This window comes from Mustela nivalis, assembly GCF_964662115.1.
Source record: "Mustela nivalis genome assembly, chromosome: 8".
NCBI classification, from domain to species: domain Eukaryota; kingdom Metazoa; phylum Chordata; class Mammalia; order Carnivora; family Mustelidae; genus Mustela; species Mustela nivalis.
Window position 1 is genome coordinate 51,149,118 of NC_139027.1, and position 20,317 is coordinate 51,169,434.

The 20,317-nt window shown below is 58.9% G+C and overlaps 1 protein-coding gene and 1 long non-coding RNA gene across 2 annotated transcripts; one reads left to right on the forward strand and one right to left on the reverse strand.

The window, feature by feature from the left end:
- Positions 1-678: 678 nt before the first annotated feature.
- Positions 679-1,761, reverse strand: LOC309871912. The gene is made up of 2 exons (XR_014315566.1): positions 1,337-1,761; positions 679-910 (listed from the first exon to the last, which is right to left on the reverse strand). It is a non-coding gene; the product is annotated as an uncharacterized lncRNA (long non-coding RNA).
- On the forward strand, positions 906-19,844 carry CYP26B1 (cytochrome P450 family 26 subfamily B member 1). The gene is made up of 6 exons (XM_082745420.1): positions 906-1,392; positions 4,941-5,165; positions 13,474-13,749; positions 14,029-14,184; positions 15,651-15,935; positions 16,302-19,844. Exons 1-6 carry the CDS (start codon positions 1,189-1,191, stop codon positions 16,692-16,694), a joined length of 1,539 nt encoding a protein of 512 aa, XP_082601546.1. The 5' UTR covers positions 906-1,188; the 3' UTR covers positions 16,695-19,844.
- Positions 19,845-20,317: the final 473 nt, after the last annotated feature.

The window sequence follows — 20,317 nt, forward strand, 5'->3', positions numbered from 1 at the left end:
CCGGCTTTGTGAGCGCGCGGGGGGGGGGGGGTGGCGGGATGCGGGGGGGGGGGCTGGGGGTGGGGTGGGGTGGGGTGGGGGTGGGGTGGGGGGGCGGGCTGGCGGAGCGCCCACAGCGCAGCCTCCCGCCTCTATATAAACACACGCATCGCCTCGCTTTGGACTCAAATTCACATTGAGAGAAGCTTTTAAAACCACCAGCCCTGAAATCCTGCCTCCTGCTTTTCCCCCTCTTTCATTCCTTTTGCCTTCCTTTCTTTTTTCCCCCTTTCTTCCCCCAGCAGCAACTCCAGAACCGAGAGACCGGGTCCCGGGACGGATTGCCTTTTCTTAATTGATACAATAGCCCAGCTCGGGTTTTCACCTCCTCCCCCAACCCCACCCCGCCTCACCCCGCCCGCCCGCCGGCCGCCGCCGCCGCCGCCGCCGCCGCCCCTGCGCCCGCCCGGGGCTCTGTCGCCGGCCGCGTCCCGTCCCGGCTGCGGTCCGCCGGCTCCGCACCCGCGCAGCGCTCGCCGCGCCGCCTCGCCCGCTGCTCCCGCCTTGGGGTTGCAGCGGCGGCTCTGCGGCTTCGGCGCGCCGCCCGGGGCAGCCCAGGGACGCTGGGCTCGGGCCTCTCCACTCGCCTCGGCTGGGGAGCCTTCCCCCTCACCCCTAAAGTTTCTGGGTTCTTTGGAATTTTTGGATTCAGAAATTTTTTTTCCTTTTTTTTTTTTTTTTCCACCTAGGAATTTGAGGGGAGAACTTTTGACAAATCGATCGCATTTTCTCTCCGATAGCTCTTACGAGAGAGGCTCCCGCTGGACAAAGTTTTCCAAAGTTTTCCGAGTGTGATGGTTTCGGGGAGAGCTAATCCACCAGCTTGATTCACGGCTTCATCTCACCACCTCTCGAGCAGCCCCTAAGCCCGCTATAAGGGAACAAACAAACAAACAAACAAACAAAGTTACACTCCGAGTCGCCTCGTGTCTCCTCTCTTCTTGTAGGCAATTTTTTTCCTCCCTCTCTCCGCTCCCCGCGCAGCCTCCACTCCCCTTCCCTCGGCCCCTTCCTCCTTCTCTGTTTCGGCTGGAGGTGCCAGGACCCCCGGCCGCAGCCTCCCCTCCCCCGCCGCTCGCGTCCCTTCTCATCCGGCCCTCCCCTCCCCCGCCGCGGCCGGCACAGCCAATCCCCCGAGCGGCCGCCAACATGCTCTTTGAGGGCTTGGAGCTGGTGTCGGCGCTGGCCACCCTAGCCGCGTGCCTGGTGTCGGTGACGCTGCTGCTGGCCGTGTCGCAGCAGCTGTGGCAGCTGCGCTGGGCTGCCACCCGCGACAAGAGCTGCAAACTGCCCATACCCAAAGGCTCCATGGGCTTCCCGCTCATCGGAGAGACCGGCCACTGGTTGCTACAGGTAAGGGCGCGCTCGCTCCGTTGCTCTCCGGGGTCCGCTAGCGGCGAGCGCGGGGCCGTTGGAGCGGCGGGCCGACCAGGGGGCGCCGGGAGCCTGAACTCACAGGTCCCCGCCCCGCCCCTTCCCTCCTCTTTGCGGGTGCAGCCGGGGCTTCCTTTGCCTGCCCGCGGCGTGGTTGGGGGGCCCATTGGCGCCGAGTGCGCAAATTCTGGGGGCTGGTAGGAGAGGTCCCTGGACTCCCAAGATTGACTCGGAGGGCTCCCAAGATTGACTTTCCCCAGTCGCGGGCGACCCAGCAGGGGTGCGTGGACCGTGGGGGGGTTTCCCCTTGCGTTGCCAGCCGGAGGGGGAGTCGTGTGGTGAGCAGCTTTCGCCTCACCTTCTCGCTCCAGACCCCTGTCGCTGTCGGCTGCCGGGGCTTGGGAGGTATATTGGGACCCGAAAATTGAGTCGGGGAGAGGAAGGAGTCAATGGCAGCCAGAATTGCCCCCTTAAGCCCCCCGGCTGTGTTCCCGCCGCGTCGTCGGCTGCGCTAGGTACAACCGCCCTGGTCTACAGTCCAAGAAAGTGTGTGTATTTAGTGGTGGGGAAGGAAGGAGGTATCCCAAGGAAGATGAGAAGCCCGAGACCAGAGGGTTCTTGGCTTTTAAGGAAAAGGGTCTATTTACTTATTGGGTGGGGACACTTGAGCAGGGGAGAGAAACTTGGGATTGGTGTATGAGATCCAAAGAGTGCGTGTGTATGTGTGTGCGTGTGTGTGTGTTGCTAGACGCCACACAACCGCATACTGCTGGTGATAATGGGGGTGGGTGCGTCGGGGACCAGACTCAGGTAAGTAATGGGGAGATTAACCTGGAATTAACCTCGTCAAGTGCTAGACAAACGCTTTTGCAATTTGATATACACCAGGTTTTTTGTGGGGTGGGGGACGCCTCTGGTTAACCGCGGGAGGTGTGTTGTGTTCCGGTGAACACCCGTGTTTGTCCGGAGGATGCTGGTGGGAGTTAAGAGAAGGATGAATGTCCTGAAGACAACCCCGGCAAGGGTGAGGTGAGCGGGAGGCGACGGCAGAGACCTGTGGGTTTAGAAGTGCAAGAGCATGGCTTGAAATTAACAGACGCGTGCAATTCGCGAGCGCACACACGGACACCCTGCCCGGCCCCGCCCCGCGCGGAGTGACAGCGGAGCGGGGGACGGGGTGGGGGGCGCGCGGTTCCTCTAGGTTGCGGTCTTCCCAAGTTCCGGAATCGGCCCATCTCTTTTGGGGATGCTCATGCAGTGGGGTGTGATTCGCTTTAACCAATAGGGCTACCCTCCGTAAAGAAGTCCCCAGAGCCTCTCCCGTGCCACCACCACACTTAGAAGAGTTAACTGCGGAGGTGGTCTAGGCTTTTGGCGGAGAATTTAGGAAATAAAATAACTCACGCGGGCATCAGCTCTCGTCTCCTTAGAGCCAATCTGCGGAATCCGTGGTCTATCGTCCCCGCCCTTTCTTGACCTTTCTCTGCTACCCCGAACATCCCCCTGACCTTTTCCCCAATCCCGCAAGGGCGCCTGGGGCTCCGTGCCCAACCCGCACTGAAGTTGGGGAAAGGGAACCAGGCCTACGCCTCCCCTTCCATTAGCCCGCGGGGCCCTAGACTCCCCCGTGGGAGGGAAATGGGGGGGGATGCCTGTAGAAGAGCGCTGAAGGGGTTAATGGGAGCCCTCTGAATCCCAGCTTTATTTTTTTGGAGTCATTTATCAGATTTTACGGGGAGACCTCCAAGGGCTCTCCGTTTCCACCGTGCGCCATCTAAACAGAGCCTAGGGCTAAAAATACAACATTTTTGTATAAATTGGACTCGCGGCCCGAGCGGCCGCCCCTATGAAAGTCCTCTTTGTGAAGACCGTGGAAACGGCGGACAAATAACTCTTTATTAATGCCACAAAAAAACGCACTTTAATTATAGTTAGGGAGATCAGAGACGGGAGGGGGGCGGCGGGAGAGAGGCGGCAGCGACCTCGGAAAATTCACAACCCAACTTTTGTGTCGAAAGAAAAGAAAAACAGAGGAAAAGAAGGAGAGGAGCGACGGAGAGTCAGACGGAGCTAGGGAGACGGGTAGAGCAGACGGAGGGAGGGAATCCCGCTCCTCAACCCCCCTTGGTCGCACCTCAACCCTCGCCTAGATTTCTCTTAAAGGGGAAGACGCCGTCTAGAACTGCGGTGGGGTGGAGGAGCTCTCTCCCACCCGCCAACCTGGGAGTGGGGTGGCGTCCCCCGCGGCCCAGCCCCCCTCTAGGAGGCGCGGCCTCTCTGGGCTCGCTCCCTGTCGCGCGCCGGGGCCGGAGGCGCATGTGGAAAAGTGATTAGGACTCCGGGTTCTGCAGAGTCACTTTTCGGCGGTGCTGGGTGTGTTCACATTTAGCTGGAGAATACTTTTCCGTAGAAGAAAGGGAAGTGAGCAGAGGGATCAACCCGGGAAAAGGGGATGCCGAGGTGTCCCTTCGTGGGTACAGGACTCCGTAGATCTGGAGTACGCACCCGCAGGTCGTTGCCCGCCAAGCAAGAGTGCGGGACAGGTGGCGCCTTTCCCCTTGGCACCGGGCGCTGCCCCGGCGGGAGAAGGGTTAACGCGGGGTGGGGTGGCGAGCGCCTACGTCAAAGGTGAGCCGGACGCCCCTGCCCCCGCCCCTCGGAGGTCCCCTCGGTTTCCGGTACCCGCTCGGGGGCCGGCTCTGCCAGCTACCCCGTGCGCCGGGCCGGGGCCGGGGCCTAGCCGTCCCGGGTTCGCGCCGTTGCTGCTGCCGCCGGGGATCCGGTTACCTGTGACGGCCGCCCTGCCCCGCCCTGCCCCGCCCCGCGGGAAGAGCCTTCCTCCGAGCTCGCGTTCCAAACTCCAGGGCGGCGACGAAACTCCTTCTCAGTTATTCCCAGTGCAGATTGCATTAGGAAAATCGCGGCTCGCGGCCCCGTGACCCTACCTTGCAGATCCCTTAGAGGGCCGCCGGGTCCCTTCGCGGCCCACCCCTGAGAACGGAGGAAACCCCAACCCCCTTCTGTAGTGACTGCCTCCGGGCACGGACCGCTCGCCGCTATAAATAATCTTTGGCCTGCGGCCACCCCGCGGGGTCTCGCCAGCCCGTGGCCGGGAGCCTGGAAATATTTATTCCGAGAGTCTCCGGAGCTTGAGGCGGGGAGCGAGGGGGGGGGGTGTGGAGGCTGTAGCTTCGGGTCCCGCCATCCGGGATACCTTTTCCCTCCCGCAAGTCATTACCAAAAAACACCCTCCCGAGGGGTGCCCCGGGCCTCCCGCCTTCTTGCATTATTTATTATCCTCTAGGCCCTACTTCCCAGTTCTCGTGCATGCTATGAAAAATAAAACCTTCGTGTGTGTGTGTGTGTGTGTGTGTTGTTGGTGGTGGTGGGGTGACAGGGGACTGGTGGCCTGGGCTGAATCTTCTGCCCCCCTCCCCCGCACGCCGCGGGCCCTCCAGGCTGGGCCTCTGGGACATCCCATCCGGAGATGTACGCCCTGAGAGAGGTCTCTTCCCTGGTTCCCGCAGGGTTCCGGCTTCCAGTCGTCGCGGAGGGAAAAGTATGGCAACGTGTTCAAAACGCACTTGCTGGGGCGGCCGCTGATCCGCGTGACAGGCGCAGAAAACGTGCGCAAGATCCTCATGGGCGAGCACCACCTGGTGAGCACTGAGTGGCCACGCAGCACGCGCATGCTGCTGGGCCCCAACACGGTGGCTAACTCCATCGGGGACATCCACCGCAATAAGCGCAAGGTAAGAGCTCTCTCTCTTGGCTAAGAGCCCCGCAGCCCTGCTCTGACTCTCTTCTTCCGTGCACCCGTCTCGGCTGTAAGGAGTTTGTGGAGCCCCGGGGGACAGTTCCACCCGAATCTGCGCCCCCCATTTGCACACCATGCTAGAGGATCCCACACTCCCGTGCCTAGACGACTGCGGTCCGGGATCCAGAGCCCGCAGGCCTCCTCCGGGTCTGCCCCACTATCGGTCCGCTGTGCCATTCCCATTACGACGCCAGGCCCATCGGTGGCTGTTGCGGGGGCGGGGGTGGTTTGGACAGAGCTCAAACATGCAGGGAGTAGGGCATCCAACTCCTGTCCTCGCGTACTCCACAAAACCGAGAAAAGATAAAGGCAAATGGTGGTCCCCCCTCTCCTTTTCTCCCTGTTTCCCTTGGGAATTCTGAGGACAGAAAACCGATCTTTGGAAAACCAAACCTAGCCTTTCTGCCACTGGTTCCTTAAGGGCGACGCGGGTAGGCTCAGGGAGCGGAGCATCCCGTGCACAACGGTAGCAGGGCCTTGCCTTGGCGGGGCAGAGGAGGAGGTGGAGGCGGCGGGGAGATGAAGTTTGGGGCACTGCGGCCCAGCTCTGGACGGCGGAGGAAGGGCGAAGGGTGGGAGAGCAGCGGAGGCGCTGCGGGGGATCAGAGCGCACCTACCCCCTCCCGTACAGAGGAAGAGAAAGTGGGTGTTTATCCTGTGGATTTCCCGAGCGCCTGGAAGAGGCGCGGGGGAGGCGAGCCAGAGCGTACGGAGCTAGCCGAGCCTCCCCGCCCCCTCCCAGGGCCGAGCAGCCGCCGCCGCGGCTCTAAGCGCGGGCGGCACGTGCTGTTTGAACTGCAGTAACCCCAAAGCTGGGCCGCCAGCGGGCGGGGCGGCGGGCCGCCAGCTTCAGGCGGCCAGTGAGGGGGCGCTGTACGACCTCCCCTCCCACCCCATTTTCCACTGGGTCAGAGGACTCATCCAGGTTTGAAACCTTAAGGAAAGAGAGAGGCAGCCTCAGATATGCCCAGAACAGTGGTAGAGTGGGGGTGGGGGGCGCAGCGGTGAGCGGCTCCCACCTCCAGAAGTCTACGTGAAGAGGTCTTTGTGAACGTAGGTATTCATCTTGTATCTGATGTCTTTGAACGGCCCGCGAAGAGTAGTTTTCCATAGCAGACAAAAGGGGGCTAAATCCGATGGAGGAGGCACACCCCACCCCCTACCCCTCTCCCGTAAAGCACGGATTTCAGGGACTGGAAAGGGGCTTCTAGGGTAGTTTTCCCCCATGTACCTCACTAGAGCAGGAAGCAGCTAACAGGTCCAGAGGAGAGATGGGAAGTGCCTGGAAGGGAGCTATGGGCTCAGCACGGGGGCGGGGGAGGGGCCTTATAAAATGTGTTCCACACTATTTTTTCTTAGTCTTTAGGGCTCCACCCAAAATCCCCTTTCCAAAGGGTGAGGAGACAGCCTGAGACTCAGAAGCCCAGCTCCAAGGACTATCTGCTTCCTCATTTTATCTTTATAGAGACTGACAAGAAAACAGTCATTGTCCCCTTCTCACAGAAGGGGACACTGAGGCTTGGGAGTTTGAGAGACTTGAATCAGGTCAGGAAGCAAAGAAAGGGCAGGACAGGGCGTGCAACACAGGCATCCATGGGGAAGAGTTGTTTCTAGCCCATGAAGCTGAAGAGGAGCCTTACTTAGTCCTGCGGACCTAGGATTGCCAGAGCTGGTGGTGGGAGTAGGGAGGAGGTGCTGGGAGGAAGAGGAGGGTTGGATCAGGACCAGACTGTGAGACCCTGGGGGTGCAGAGGGCTTTGGGGCAGGGCTGCCTTGTGGTTCTACCCACCCTGTTCCTGCCTTGGCTGTGGGTCTCCAGGTGGGGAGGGCCCACCTGGAAAGCCCCATGGTTTGGGCCCACATGGTTCATTTGGAAGGAGGGAAGGAGATGCCCCAGAGCACACTGCCAGAGGAATGCCAGGGAGAGCTGGGGATAGGGCAGGGGCAGGGGGCCAAAACTGAGAGCCACAGAAGAGTCCTCCATGATCTCCCTCTTTGGGACACCCTATCCTCTAGCTTTTGGGGGTAGGAAGCAGACAGAAAGCAGTTCATCCTGACAGAGGCTTGGGAATTGAAGGTTTGGGGTGAGGTAGACCCAGAAGTGGGACACTTGGCCCTTGCCTCAAGAAGTAGAGTCTAGCTGGAGGGATGAGAAGAGAACATTCAGGGGCTTGTTTATGTCCTGGAAAAAATGGCCAGGCTGCTGGACCCCAGTGCCCAGCGGACCCAGCCTGGCCAGGGTCCGGGGTATGCCGTGCACACGGCCTGATCCAGTCCGCACTGCAGTCAGAGACCTTGTGGGTGAGCAGGCTGCTGGGCTAGGCCCAGGCCTGGTTGGGATGTACTCACAGGAAGTAAGGCCCAGGTGTGCTGGGGCCTGGCTGGCGGGAGAACGAGGAGCGTCACTGTTTCCACTGGGGCTGGTGGCCCGCCTCTTCTCTGGGAGGTCTGACCAGATGTGCTGGGAAGGGGCTCCTTACAGCCATAGCTGCACTCCAGGTGTTTGCCCCGCCTGTCCTGGTGGTCTAGGGCCAAGATGGCTGGGGTTGCCAGGGAGAAAATCCAGAAAGTCTTGCCTAGTCTAACAAAATCTTCTTAAGGAGCCAGGCCTGTGTCCCTATAGCCACCACCCCAGACTCTGTCCCCTCGTTTTTATAACCTTCCTTCCCCCAGGGGCCTGGGATGTCTCTGATGAATGGGAGAGGGATGTCATCCTTCTTTGTGTGGGTGGAGGCTAGGGAATTGCCCTGGAAGGAGGGTGGTAGGGAAGGGTAGGAGGAGGTTGTCAGAGACACAGAGGAGGAGTGGGAGGGGAGATGGTTCTAGAATCCCCATTGCACAGCCCCACACCCCAGAATAAGGCATTTCCTCTTTTCCTTTGGAAATGGGGAGGCCAATAGCTTCAGGGGGCCTCAGACAGTAGCCCTCCCCAAACCTGGGGAACATCCCAGACAATGCACTTAGTCTTGGATTCCTGGTGTCCTAGAGACTCCAGGCATGGCACTCTTGCCCCTCCAACCCAGACTCCTGGCTACAGGGACTTCTGAACCCAAGACGAAGGTGGGGGAACAGCACCCCAGGCTTTGGAGGTAGGATGAAGAAGCCTTGTCTGCACACATCCCAGCCCTCAAGGGCCTGGGGCGGAGGTGGAAGGCAGGCTCAGGATCACTGCACTTCTCTCAGAAACCCTGTCCATCCTGCAGTGTGTTGGGGTGCAGAGTCCGAGAAGTACATCAGCAGGAGGGCAGAGCCAGGAGGTCTGGGGGGTCTTTAGGGAGCCCAGCCCAGCCTGGCTCTTGATGGCCTTGGGGCCCGTGCACAGCCTCTGGTTCAGCCCAAGGCAGCCGCTCCCACCTGCATTAGGAAGGTGAGTGGCCCAGCCAGGCAGCCCTGCCCCTGAGAGCTCTGCCCAGCCCCCCTGGCATAGGCACAGAGCCTTTGTTCTGCCAGCCCAAGAAGTCCTTCACTCAAAAGTTACTGTAGCACCAGCCAGTGGGTGCAGGGACTGCTGAGGGGGAGGGTGGCAGGAGCGGATCTCTCTGAAGGTCAATGTGGGAGGGAGCCCATAGCCAGGCAGCCACCAGAGCGCCTGAGAGTGGGTGCCTCCCTCCATGTGCCTGGTGCCAGGCAGTGGGCGGGGGTAGTGGTGGGGGTTCTGGCCAGGCCTAGGGTCTGTCTTCTCCCTTTTCCCTCCTTTCTCTGTCCTCCCAGGGCAGGGAGGGGTCCAAGGCTGTGATGCTGACATGTCTGCTCACTCTTCCAGCCTTGGGAGACAATTCTGGCCTTGACAGAGAGTGGGCAGGTTTGGCTGGGGTCTACTCTGGCCCTGAGCCCCCTGTGTCGACCAATGTATCCATTCAGGCTGCCCAGGCTGAAGGGCCAGAGCTGGGGGTGTCCCTCCAGGGGTGGGAAATGCCGAAACATGGACAGAGGAGCCACACAGCTGGCCTTCTCCTGAGAAGTTTGGCCATAAAGAAGTGTCCCCTTGGGGCTCTCAGATAAATTCAGAGCCCCAGGACAGGTACATGGTGGTTCAGTGGGGCTTGGGGAGTGGTGGGAGATGGGGTTCAGGGCCACTGGTGGGTGTGGCCAGTCACGGCCAGGACTGACCCTGGGAGGGCCCTTCCCCATTGGGCCTCCACTTTCTGCACAGGCTGGGGGGTCTGGGCCGGCCCCTCCCTGCCAGAGTGGCTGAGTGGGATTGGCTCGGGAGGCAGTCAGGGTGAAGTTGAGACCCAGTGGAAATGCCAAGCCCCTGGGAAGATGACGCTATCTCTTGTCCTCCCCCTTACTTGAGTATAAAGTACACACCTCGGCGTCCCCTGTGTGCCCTGCAGACAGCTGCCGCAGCACTGCCCGCCCTCTGTTGCTCTTCCCATTCCGAAGCTGCAGCTCTCCTCCGGCAGCGTGGCTCGGCGGGTAGCCTGCCCGGGCCCCCGCCCTCCCGGGCACCTGCTTCCATTCCTCCCAGTCTGACTCACTGGCCCAAGGAGTAGGTTCCTGCCCTGGCTCTTCCGACTCCGAGACTGCCTGTCCAGAGGCTGTCTGTCCATCTGTCCATCCACAGGCACCAGCTGAGAAGGGGGAGGGCACCTGGCTGAGCAGTCAGAGTCCAGGGTCCTGGGGCTCCTGTGAGCCACTCTCTTCCCAGGGCCACGGTGGTAAGAGCAGGAGGGGCAAGTGTCTGTAGAGACAGTTCTGGAGAATCGGAGCCTGACAAGCCCCCGGTGTCCCACTGCCTCCCACTCAGGGTTGAGAGAGAACCAGGGAAGTGGGCCCTTGGGCCAATCGCTTTGCTGGAGAAGCTGATGGGGGGTAGCGGAGGGTTACCAAGCACAGCCTTCAAGCCGGGAGCCCAGCCTGTGCCTGGGAGGTCCTGGTCCTCCTGGAACGCTCTGTCTTCTCTCCCTGGGCACCTAGGGAAGTCCATACATGCTGCTCCCTCTGCAGGGCTTTGCCTGGGCCCAAGCTGGTTCCCAATGACCTTTGTCCAACATTCTTGGCTCACTTTTGGGAATTCCTAGGGAAGCCCCAGAGGGAAACAAAGCAGCTTTGGCTCCTGTTACAGCTGTGGTCAGGGCAGACGGCTCTGGGGGCTGGGAACCCTTCCTCTCTTCACACTGAGTGTCTCAGCTGGGCACTTGCCCATGTGCCCGACTCCTGACCCCGCCCGACGTGGCCCAGGCCTCCCTCTGCTCTGGGCCAGCACCTTCGCCTCCTCCTGGCCTTTGTGGTAGGTGGTGGTTTCTGGGCTGCCTCGGCTGTGGGAAGTGCCCTCGTTGTTAATCCTGGGCACCAACCCAGGAATGAGGACCTGGAGTTTTCCTGGTGCCTGGGAGGCCCCGATGCCTGGGGAATAGCAGGGCTGGAAGCAGGGGCACGGATGGGGTGACCTCTGGGCGGAGTCCCTTGACTCAGAGTGCCTGCTGTTTTGTTTGCTTCTTCTGTGGTCATTTTCTCTGCCTCAGGGGGCTCTGAGAGGAATCATGGGCAGGACAGCTAGATGGAAAGGGACCCAAGAAAGTCCAGTTAGACCCTTCATGAAACCAGTGGGGAAGCTGAGTCCCAGAGAGGGCAGTGACCTGCTGGCTGCCCCTGGTGAGTCAGGGGCTGGATCAAGATAAGAGCCTTGGACCTTTCCAGATGCCCCAGACCAGAGGCCTTCAGGTGCAGGATGACAGAGGGCTTCCTGGGGTCATTCCAGCTCCTGGTCAGGACCCCTGACTACCTGGAGGTAACATGTGGATCCCCCACCTTTGAAGTCCATCTACTTAGTCCCAAGTCTCCCTCCGTCTGGCCCTCCTTGGACCCCAAGCTTGAGAAGGAGCGATTCAGCTGGTCATCACTAGAGGGCGCAGGGAATGTAACCTTTGGGGCAGGGCAGGGCTGGGCAGGGCCTGTGGGTGGGTCATGTCTGGCCCCTTCTGAGAGTGCTGGGGTGTCCTCAGGGAGCCTCCTTTGGTGACCCTGGGAACCCTTCCTGGGTCACTGTAGCCTGCGTGGGGTGTATATTTGGGGGGCTAGTAGGCATTAGGTGACTTGAGGGGACAGCATCTACTTTGGGACACCTAGTTTATGGGCTCTGTACCTTGAAAGGAGCCACAGAGATCACCTCCTCACCATTTCATACGTGAGGAAGCTGAGGCAGGGGGGCATGACTTGGCCATAGTGTTGCAGTAAACTGGTGTATGATCCGGGGCTAAAACCTAGGTCTCTGGGTCCCCAGCCTGCCTTGTCCCACCACCCCACTACCCTGTAGAGCCTAGCTGGCTTTGACTTTGACCAATCTCGGTCTGCGTGGCCTCCGCCCCATTGCCCCCTCCACACGCCCACCTCTGAGCTTGGGTTTCCTGTTCGCTGGGGGCCCTGGCCAGTCCTTGCCCCATCCCCTCCCTGGTAGTCCTCCTCTAGGCCAGGTGTGACCTCCCTATCTTTGCCGGCCTTTACTCCCAGTCTCCCCATCGAGGCCTGGGAGCCACAGAATATCTTTCTTCCTCCCCCATGAACATTTTACTATTTTGTAAGGGCCCTTGGTTAGCCAGCATTGGGCTCTGGGGATGAGGCCCCATTCCCACCCCATTAGACTCCGATCAGGAGCTGAACTTGGCATCCTAAGGACACCAGGGAGGGGGTGCTGAAGCAGAGAGCCCCACCTATATCCATATATCCATACAGCCTCCTCTGAAGGGAGGTGGTGGCTGAAGTCTCCCTTGGAAGTTCCTGGGACCCCGCTGCTGAGCAGGGTGTGAGTGACCCATCCAGACCTGGGCTGCCCTTGGCCACTCCCCATCCTTCTACATTTCAGCTGTCCCTTAATAGCGGGAGCAGCCCCAAACAGCACTGGCTTCTCTGCCCCTCACCGGCCTCCTTCCCTCCCTCCATCTGCCCACCGGGAATTTGGGAATGAAAGTGCTATTGTGAACGCCTGGCTGGGCCACTGAAGGGCCAGCTCTGTTATTTCTGCAAACCAGCCCTCCCATTAGCCATGCAGGGCTGAGGCCAGGAAAATGTTACCTTTTCCTCCTCGAGCTGACTGCAGGGGAAATTCTCACATTTACAGTTTGTGCGGTGGTTGTGTTTGGGGGGACGGGAGGGGAGGGCAGGCGCGTGTGTGTGGTTTGCGTGGGGCAGGGCAGGGGAGCAGGGGGGAATATGCATCTCCTTCCTCTGTGCTGTCCCTCCCAACTCTGCCTTCCCCAGCGACCTTCCCCTTGGTGTTGGTGGGGGTGGCCCTCTTCGCTTTGGTGGCCCCTCTGGTTGGGGGGGGGGCGTGGATAGAGGATGTTGGTTATGAGTGACACGCAGAGGTATCAGTAAATAAACTCATGTTCTCCCCTCTCCTGCCTGCCCTGGGCAGCAGCATGAAACTGTGTGCTGGTGCATTTGGGTAAGGAGGGGGCAGGAGGGGGTTACTGAGGAAGCAGGAGGATGGAAAGCAAAGAAGGTGGAAATGGGGACTCGCCATTTACTTAAAATGGACCAGGGAGATGCAAGGAATTAAAAGGGCTTCTGTTTGGCATCGTGATCTTTCAGGGTGGAAAATCTTGCCCCCGTCCCCCTGCCTCCAGACTCTGCCACACTGAAGACCTTTTGATGGCACATCTATTTAATAGACTGTCTAGGGTCTCCACCCATCAGGTGTTTCCCAGGGACTGAGAGCAGTTTGGTGATGGGGGCAGGGGGCTCTTGGGAAGTCCTGCTTGCAGTCTAGCTTCAGACTCTCTTGTTCTTCCATTAGAGGAGACGAGCCACCTACTGCTTTGCACCTCCTTGTCCAGTCTATGCACCTGTGTTCCACTCCTCCTGGGCACTTCTGCCTGGGAATTTGGGAAGGGGGCCCTGCAGTGGAGGGACCAGCTCCTCGGTAGACCTACTGGCAGCTGGGCTGCTTCATCCCCAGGGCTTTGCCACTGTGTGCAGCTCATGCTTTTCTGAGGGGCAGGAAAGGAGAGGGCAGCTCCGATCTCTCTGTGAGCAACATGGAAGGTCCTGACTTAGCAGTGCCTGTACACTGTGCTTTACTCCTGTCCTTCCCCTGCCTCTGCCCAAAGGTGCAGGCAGTAGGAGGGGGTTCAGAGCTGGAGCACCAACGGGGGTTTGTGACCAGAGGTGGAAAGTGGAGCCCGATTGGGGTGAGGACCCGGTGTCTCTGTGGCCGCCGTCCTGGGCGCGTGCTTCAGTGGGGCCCCGTGGGGGCTCTATGGGCGGCGTGAGCTCCTCCCAACTCCCCCCTTGCCCTCCAGGTCTTCTCCAAGATCTTCAGTCATGAGGCCCTGCAGAGCTACCTGCCCAAGATCCGGCTGGTGATCCAGGACACGCTTCGTGCCTGGAGCAGCCACCCGGAGGCCATCAACGTGTACCAGGAGACGCAGAAGCTCACCTTCCGTATGGCCATACGGGTGCTGCTGGGTTTCAGCATCCCAGAAGAGGACCTGGGCCATCTCTTCGAAGTCTACCAGCAATTTGTGGAGAACGTCTTCTCCCTGCCCGTCGACTTGCCCTTCAGCGGTTACCGGCGGGTGAGCCCCCAGGGCCTGGGAGGAGAGGAGGTGGGAATCTATGGGAAAGGGTGGCTGGCCACTCAGTCACTCACCGGTCACACAGACAGAGAGGAGGCGTCAGCAGAAGGGCGATGGGCAGGGGAGGGGAGCCTTCACCCTCTGGTCTCAGCAGTTTAGATGGGAAGATCTCAGAGGAGTCCCTTCCCTGCCCTTCCTGGCCTTGGGAGGGGGCCTCTGGTGACCCTACCCTTTGAGTTTGGTAACCAGATCGCCCCCTTCTCCCCTCCCCACCACCAGGGCATTCAGGCGCGGCAGATCCTGCAGAAGGGCCTGGAAAAGGCAATCCGGGAGAAGCTTCAGTGCACCCAGGGCAAGGACTACTCGGATGCCCTGGACATCCTCATCGAGAGCAGCAAGGAGCACGGCAAGGAGATGACCATGCAGGAGCTGAAGGTGGGGGCGGCCTCCCCATTGGGCGGCACGAGTGCCCCGGGTTCTGTTTCTTCCCATCCTGCTCCACTCCCACAGTGGCTGTCTCTGTGTGGTGGTGGTGGCCAACCCCACCTGGGGCTGCGGGGATGCAGCCAGTAAAGAGGCTGTGTCCCAGCCTGCTTCGTGTGGGTGGTCTGATGGGGGGGCTGAGAAACAGCCATGATGGGTGGGCCTGCCCCCACCACAGCTTCTGTGCACCCAGTCCTGGGAGTGAGTGGGTCCCCACGGTGAAGATGCTGAAAACCGGCCTCTAGGAACCTCAGGACAGACTCTGTGTCAGTTGCTTTGTGGACCCCCTCACCCCCCTCCACCTCAATAGTCACCAGTTCAGCGCATTTCATGGTCCTCAGAAAGGCAGCCTAAGCCCTTGGGGAAGCGCAGGGAAGTTCTGACCTAACTCTGATCTCCTCCCCTCCCGCCAGCCTCTTTTTGCTGGTAACACTTGACACTGTCTCAGCCTGCGGGTCACTGGTTAAGCCGAACTGGGCTGCCAGCACCAGGATGACCCACACTGGACTCCAAGAAGGACTTCCTGCCCACCCCTTTGTGGGTTGGGTGCGCCACCTGAGGCGGATTTGTTAACTCATCCTTGTCTAGACTCTGTCGTTCCCGCGGGGGTCTGACCACAGACTTCTCCATTCCCTGTCTGTGCTTACCCCTGGTCTGACTCTGGGGCCTTCCCCCTGCTGAGCCAGGAGGAGCTCCAATGACCTTTCCATTTCACAAGAAGTATTATGGCTTCTAGGTGGTGCCATGGCAAGTCAGGGACTCAGGTCCCGTCTCTCTCTTCTCTGGGCCTTCATTTGTAAAATACAGGCTTCAGAACGAGATGACCTGCTGGGACCTTGCCCTCGGGCTCCCAATGCCCAGATGTCTTGCTCTCCTGAGAAACCTGGTGGGGTCTGAGTCTTCTGGGGACCCCCTCCTTTCAGCCTTCTCACTGCTGTCCCAGCACAGGTCCCCATGGCTATGGTCCCAGGTTGTCCTCCAACCCCATCCATGCTCCTGCCCTCCCACCAAATGTCCTGGGGACGGAGGAAGGGGCTAGGACTGCCAGGTAGAAAGCCCAGGGGCAGACCCACCTTCCTTGCCCACACAGGGCCTGGCTCCCCACGATTTTTTCTTTTCCTCTGGGAGCTCACTGCCCTGATGAGTCCTGCTCAGGCAGGCTCTGGAATCCAGCAGTGAGTGAGAAGCGGCCCTATCTATCCCAAGGGACTTCCAGGCTAGTGCTTCTGCCCTGGGCTGTGGCAGCTATGTTGTCTGCCCAGCAGGGGGACTGGCCCTGTGACCTGTATCCATTGTAGCCTGAAGCCACAGCAACGTGAGGCTGGGAGGCAGGGCCTAGCTAGATGACTTTGGGGCATGACAAGGGGCCCTGTACTGGCAGAGGGGGGCTGAACCTGGATCCCCGCTTGCCGCTGCAGGACGGGACCCTGGAGCTGATCTTCGCAGCCTACGCCACCACGGCCAGCGCCAGCACGTCCCTCATCATGCAGCTGCTGAAGCACCCCGCCGTGCTGGAGAAGCTGCGCGAGGAGCTGCGGGCCCAGGGCATCCTGCACAGCGGCGGCTGCCCTTGCGAGGGCACGCTGCGCCTCGACACTCTCAGTGGGCTCCACTACCTGGACTGCGTCATCAAGGAGGTCATGCGCCTGTTCACACCCATTTCCGGTGGCTACCGGACCGTGCTGCAGACCTTCGAGCTCGATGTGAGGCTGGGCCCTGCAGGGCTGGGCCTCTGGTGGGAACACTGCCTGGGGAGGGTGGATGCTGGCCTGTGGGAAAAACCGGCCTTCCTGTTGGGGTGCTACAGTGGGGATGGAGGAGAGCCAGCCCCAGATGCTGGGTCAGATGAAACCAACGGGGCTGTCATATGGGAAGTTGCATATGGACATCTGTGAACAGGAGGGAGGACTCACAAGCTGTGGCAGGAGAGGGGATGCTGGCCAGGACTGAGGGACCACAGCTGGGGACAGGGGGCTGGGGGGCCAGCGGGTAGGAAGTCCTTGGCCCTCTTAGACCTCCTCTGGCTCTCACCACCTTCCTCTACTCCTGTCCCCCCTTCTTGCCTCCAGGGTTTCCAGATCCCCAAAGGCTGGAGCGTCATGTATAGCATCCGGGACACCCATGACACGGCGCCCGTGTTCAAAGACGTGAACGTGTTCGACCCGGATCGCTTCGGTCAGGCCCGGAGTGAAGACAAGGATGGCCGCTTCCATTACCTCCCGTTCGGCGGTGGAGTCCGCACCTGCCTGGGCAAACACCTGGCCAAGCTGTTCCTGAAGGTGCTGGCGGTGGAGCTGGCCAGCACGAGCCGTTTTGAGCTGGCTACCCGGACCTTTCCCCGCATCACCTTGGTCCCTGTCCTGCACCCTGTGGATGGCCTCAGCGTCAAGTTCTTTGGCCTGGACTCTAACCAGAACAAGATCCTGCCAGAGACGGAGGCCATGCTGAGTGCCACAGTCTAACGTCGCCTAGCCCGTACCCCCATCTCAGCCCAGCCAGGCCTGGGGGGTGGCGGGGGTGGCGGGAGGCACCAGAAGGGTCGAAACCTGTGTGGGGGAGGGGGCGAGAACCTGGGGAAGGGGGAGCGGCGCCCCCATAACTTGCCCTCCCCTGTCCCCCCCCCATCCCCGACCCTGACAAACCCTACCCAAAGCCAGAAGGGCCCCATCCTTCCGGGGGAAGGGCCCTTCCCCTGGCTCCTATTTCTACCCAGTCCCTCCAGTTCCCACGGGCTTAGCCCCCCAGAGGAAGTGACAGGGCCGGGCACTCCGCATGCCCGTTACAGTGTTAAATGTCAGTGGCTCAGCTGCAGCATTTGCTTGTGATGTTCCCAACTGGTCCCAGCTCTCCATTTCTTTTGGACCCTTTTATTCTGAGAGCAGGTGGTTGATGTGGGGGAGGGACGCAAGGAGGGGCTCCCTTTGGCTCTCTCTTCAGCACCACCCCCCTTCCAGCTTTGACCCAGACTGGTGGAATGTCCCTCTTGGTGTGGCCGCCGAAGAACAGCATCCTGGGTAATAGAACACAAGTCACCCTTGCTTGGGGGGGTGGACTGCAAGCAGCCTGGAGGGGCCCCACCCCTTTGCCAGTTTGGACATTTGAAATTACCTATTGCTGCTACTTTTTCTCTCTTCTGACCTTGGGGCAAAGGAGCTCCAGGCCCTGTCCTCCCAGCATGTTCCCTGGTGGCCCTGGGCATGCGCACTGATGTCCCCACCTTCCTGCCAGGCAACCTTGAGCCCATCCTGCTCCCCTATTACACACACACCCAAGGCCTTTGACTCATGGACCGCACCCTCGCCCCCCCACCCCCTTCCCCCCATATTTATTCACTGACATAACCGAATCTTGGCGTTCCCGGGGACTGGAACAAGCCTCTTGTCTGTCCCCTAGCCTCCATCCCAGCTGTCCAGGGCAGGACTTCTGCGAATGATGCTGTCTCCCTGCCCCTAGGCTCCAGACCTTCTGTGGGTTCAACCTCAGAGCCTCACTCCCTGGGTGAAGTCCAGTGCCTCTGCCTTTCACCCTGGTGGAGATGGGGAAATGGCCCACTGCCTCCCTCCCTGCTTGGTCAAAAGCCCTGAACATACGAGGTTTTGGTGACTGCCATAAGCTTCTGCTTGGCCACGGTTCACCCCGGTGCCCCCCACTCCTGCTAGTGAGCATGGGGACGTATACGGGTTCTTTCTTCTGACAGGGAGCAAGGGCTTCTGTTGTCCCTCCCTTGACCTTCACCCTTGGCCCTTTGCCCTTGGAAAGATGTCCTTGAAGTCGTTCTCACCTCTGTGCCACTGTCTGCTTAGCCCAGCTCAGGGGTGTGGGGACAAGATGAGAGCAAAGGGAGGTGAGCATAGGAGGCAGCCCTTTGGACGTGCTGACTCGGGTCCTCTGCTGTGGTCTTGAGGCAGCCGCGCCAGTCGTGCTGCAGAGCCGAGGAGGAGGGAATGTGCGATTTGTCAGAAGTGATTTGGTGGAAAACTGGCTGGTCAGGGGATGACTGGGGGAAAGAGGAGTAGCTCCTGCCACTGGCATTTTGAGTGTTAGCAATCTAGGATGCCTCCTGGGATGATCTGGGGTCTTTGGTGAGTCTCTAAGTGATTTTGTCTGTTTTCGGATTTTTCTTTGCTTTCTGTGTTTCTCTTTTGGCTTTTGATGTTATAAAAGCAACGAATCCTCTTTGTAAGAAAATCAAAAACATACAAAGAGTGCAGGAGACCAGTCTCTCCAGTCCTTCTCCATAGCAGTGACTGCCGTGGGCAGCTGTGTGGCCCCCTCCATGGTGCTCAGTGGGAGGACTGCAGGCCCCTCCCACCCCTACTCACACACCCTGGTGGTCGGCGTTAGGGGAATGGGCTCCTGACCGGCAACGGCTCTGTAATCCCTGTTCTCAAGGGTTTCGTTTGGTCCCTACTGTTCTACCACTGAAGAATCCGTGCAGAACATACATCACTGGCAAAAAGACATTTTTTTTTAAAAATCAGCAAAATCCCTCAGTCCACCCCAACACAACACACACACACACACACACATACACTTTCTGAAAAAACAGGCAAACACTTGTAAAGACTCATCAAAGCTTGCAAAAGAGCTGCTGCACGGTGCCCTGGAATTGGTTACCCAGAAGAAAAGCCCAGTGTCTGGAAGGTTCACGCTCCAAGCTGCCCCCAGCTGAATCAGTCGTTTTTTTTTTTTTTTTTTTTGACTGACTTTCTAAGAAGGCAGTAAGTGCTACTAGAGACAGGAAGCCCACCAGGCCTGGCCCTGGTGAGGGGTTTGGGATGGGGTGGGAGATGGCGGATTCTGGAAGGCACCTTACGTTGGGGTGACCAGTCTGAGGGAAAGGCTGAGGGGGTCCCTGTGAGGAGGAAGGAAGGATTATTTGCCCCGCTGGGTCTCAAAGGCAACAAGAAGAGAACTGAAAGACGCTCTTGACTCTTGACTGGCTGACAGGAGGGTTCCAGTGTTGAAATGTGGCCGTCTCTGTCCACCCGTGCCTGTGTGTCTGTGTGCAGGTCTGTACAGGTAGTGCTAGATGGGTGACGTTTCCTCACGTACCATTCCTAACTCTTGTAACTTGACCTTAAAAAGACAAAACCCCACAACACTCTTCCTGCCACGGGCTTGCAGATTGAAGCACTTTCGATGTTGGGCGCTGGTGTTTGTGACCTGGGCACCATCCTGACCCTGCCTAGGTCACTATAATATTATTTTATACACAAAACTTTTTTTTCATTAATGTTATAATTTTGTGTCTGTCTTTATAAACTATTATAAGTACTATTTTTGTTATAATTCAAAATAGATATTTAGTATAAAGTTTTTGCTGTTAAATATTTGTTATTTAGTAAAATATGAATTTTTTCTCTATTGTAAACATTGCTCAAAATATTAATATGTTTTTATCACAGTTGTTTTAATATTGAAGAAGCACTTGTGTGTTTTGTTTTGATATGAAACTGGTGCCGTGTGAGTGTTTTTGCTGTCATGTGGTTTTAATCTGTATATAATATTCCATGTTGTGTATTAAAAAAATGAATGTTGTGCATTTTGTGATTTTGGAAATACTCAACCTGGCTCTTTTATAGGCTTCCATAATAAACCGTGGGGACTCACCCTTGTTTGGCTGTCTGGTCTCTGTCTTCTCCATATCATTATCATCTCCAGGCCACCCACACATTCCCTTCCAAGATGCCCACCTGTCAGGCCGGGAAATTTTTCCTCACAAGGTCTGGGAGACACGCCCACCATTCCTTGTGCGTAGGCGTACGAGAAGTCCACGGCAATGCCCAGCGAGTAGTAGGTTCCCCTGGGTTGGGGTGGGGGGTGTAACTGTCTGACCACTGGTCCCCGAGGGCCGTTGGGTGTTGGGGCAGCTGGGAACCGGCACCACTGGCCAAGTGTGGCCATAACCAGCCAGGCCAGGCAGCTTAGTGCTGGATGAGGCAACCCAGTGCTGAGGGCCTGTCCTCAGAGTCTATCCTGCGATAGACTCTGAGCGAGGACACTGTGGTCCATGGCCAGGGGACAAATAGGGGATCAGAGTTCAGTTCTCTTGACTTCTGGCCCCATGCCCCACGAGGCACTT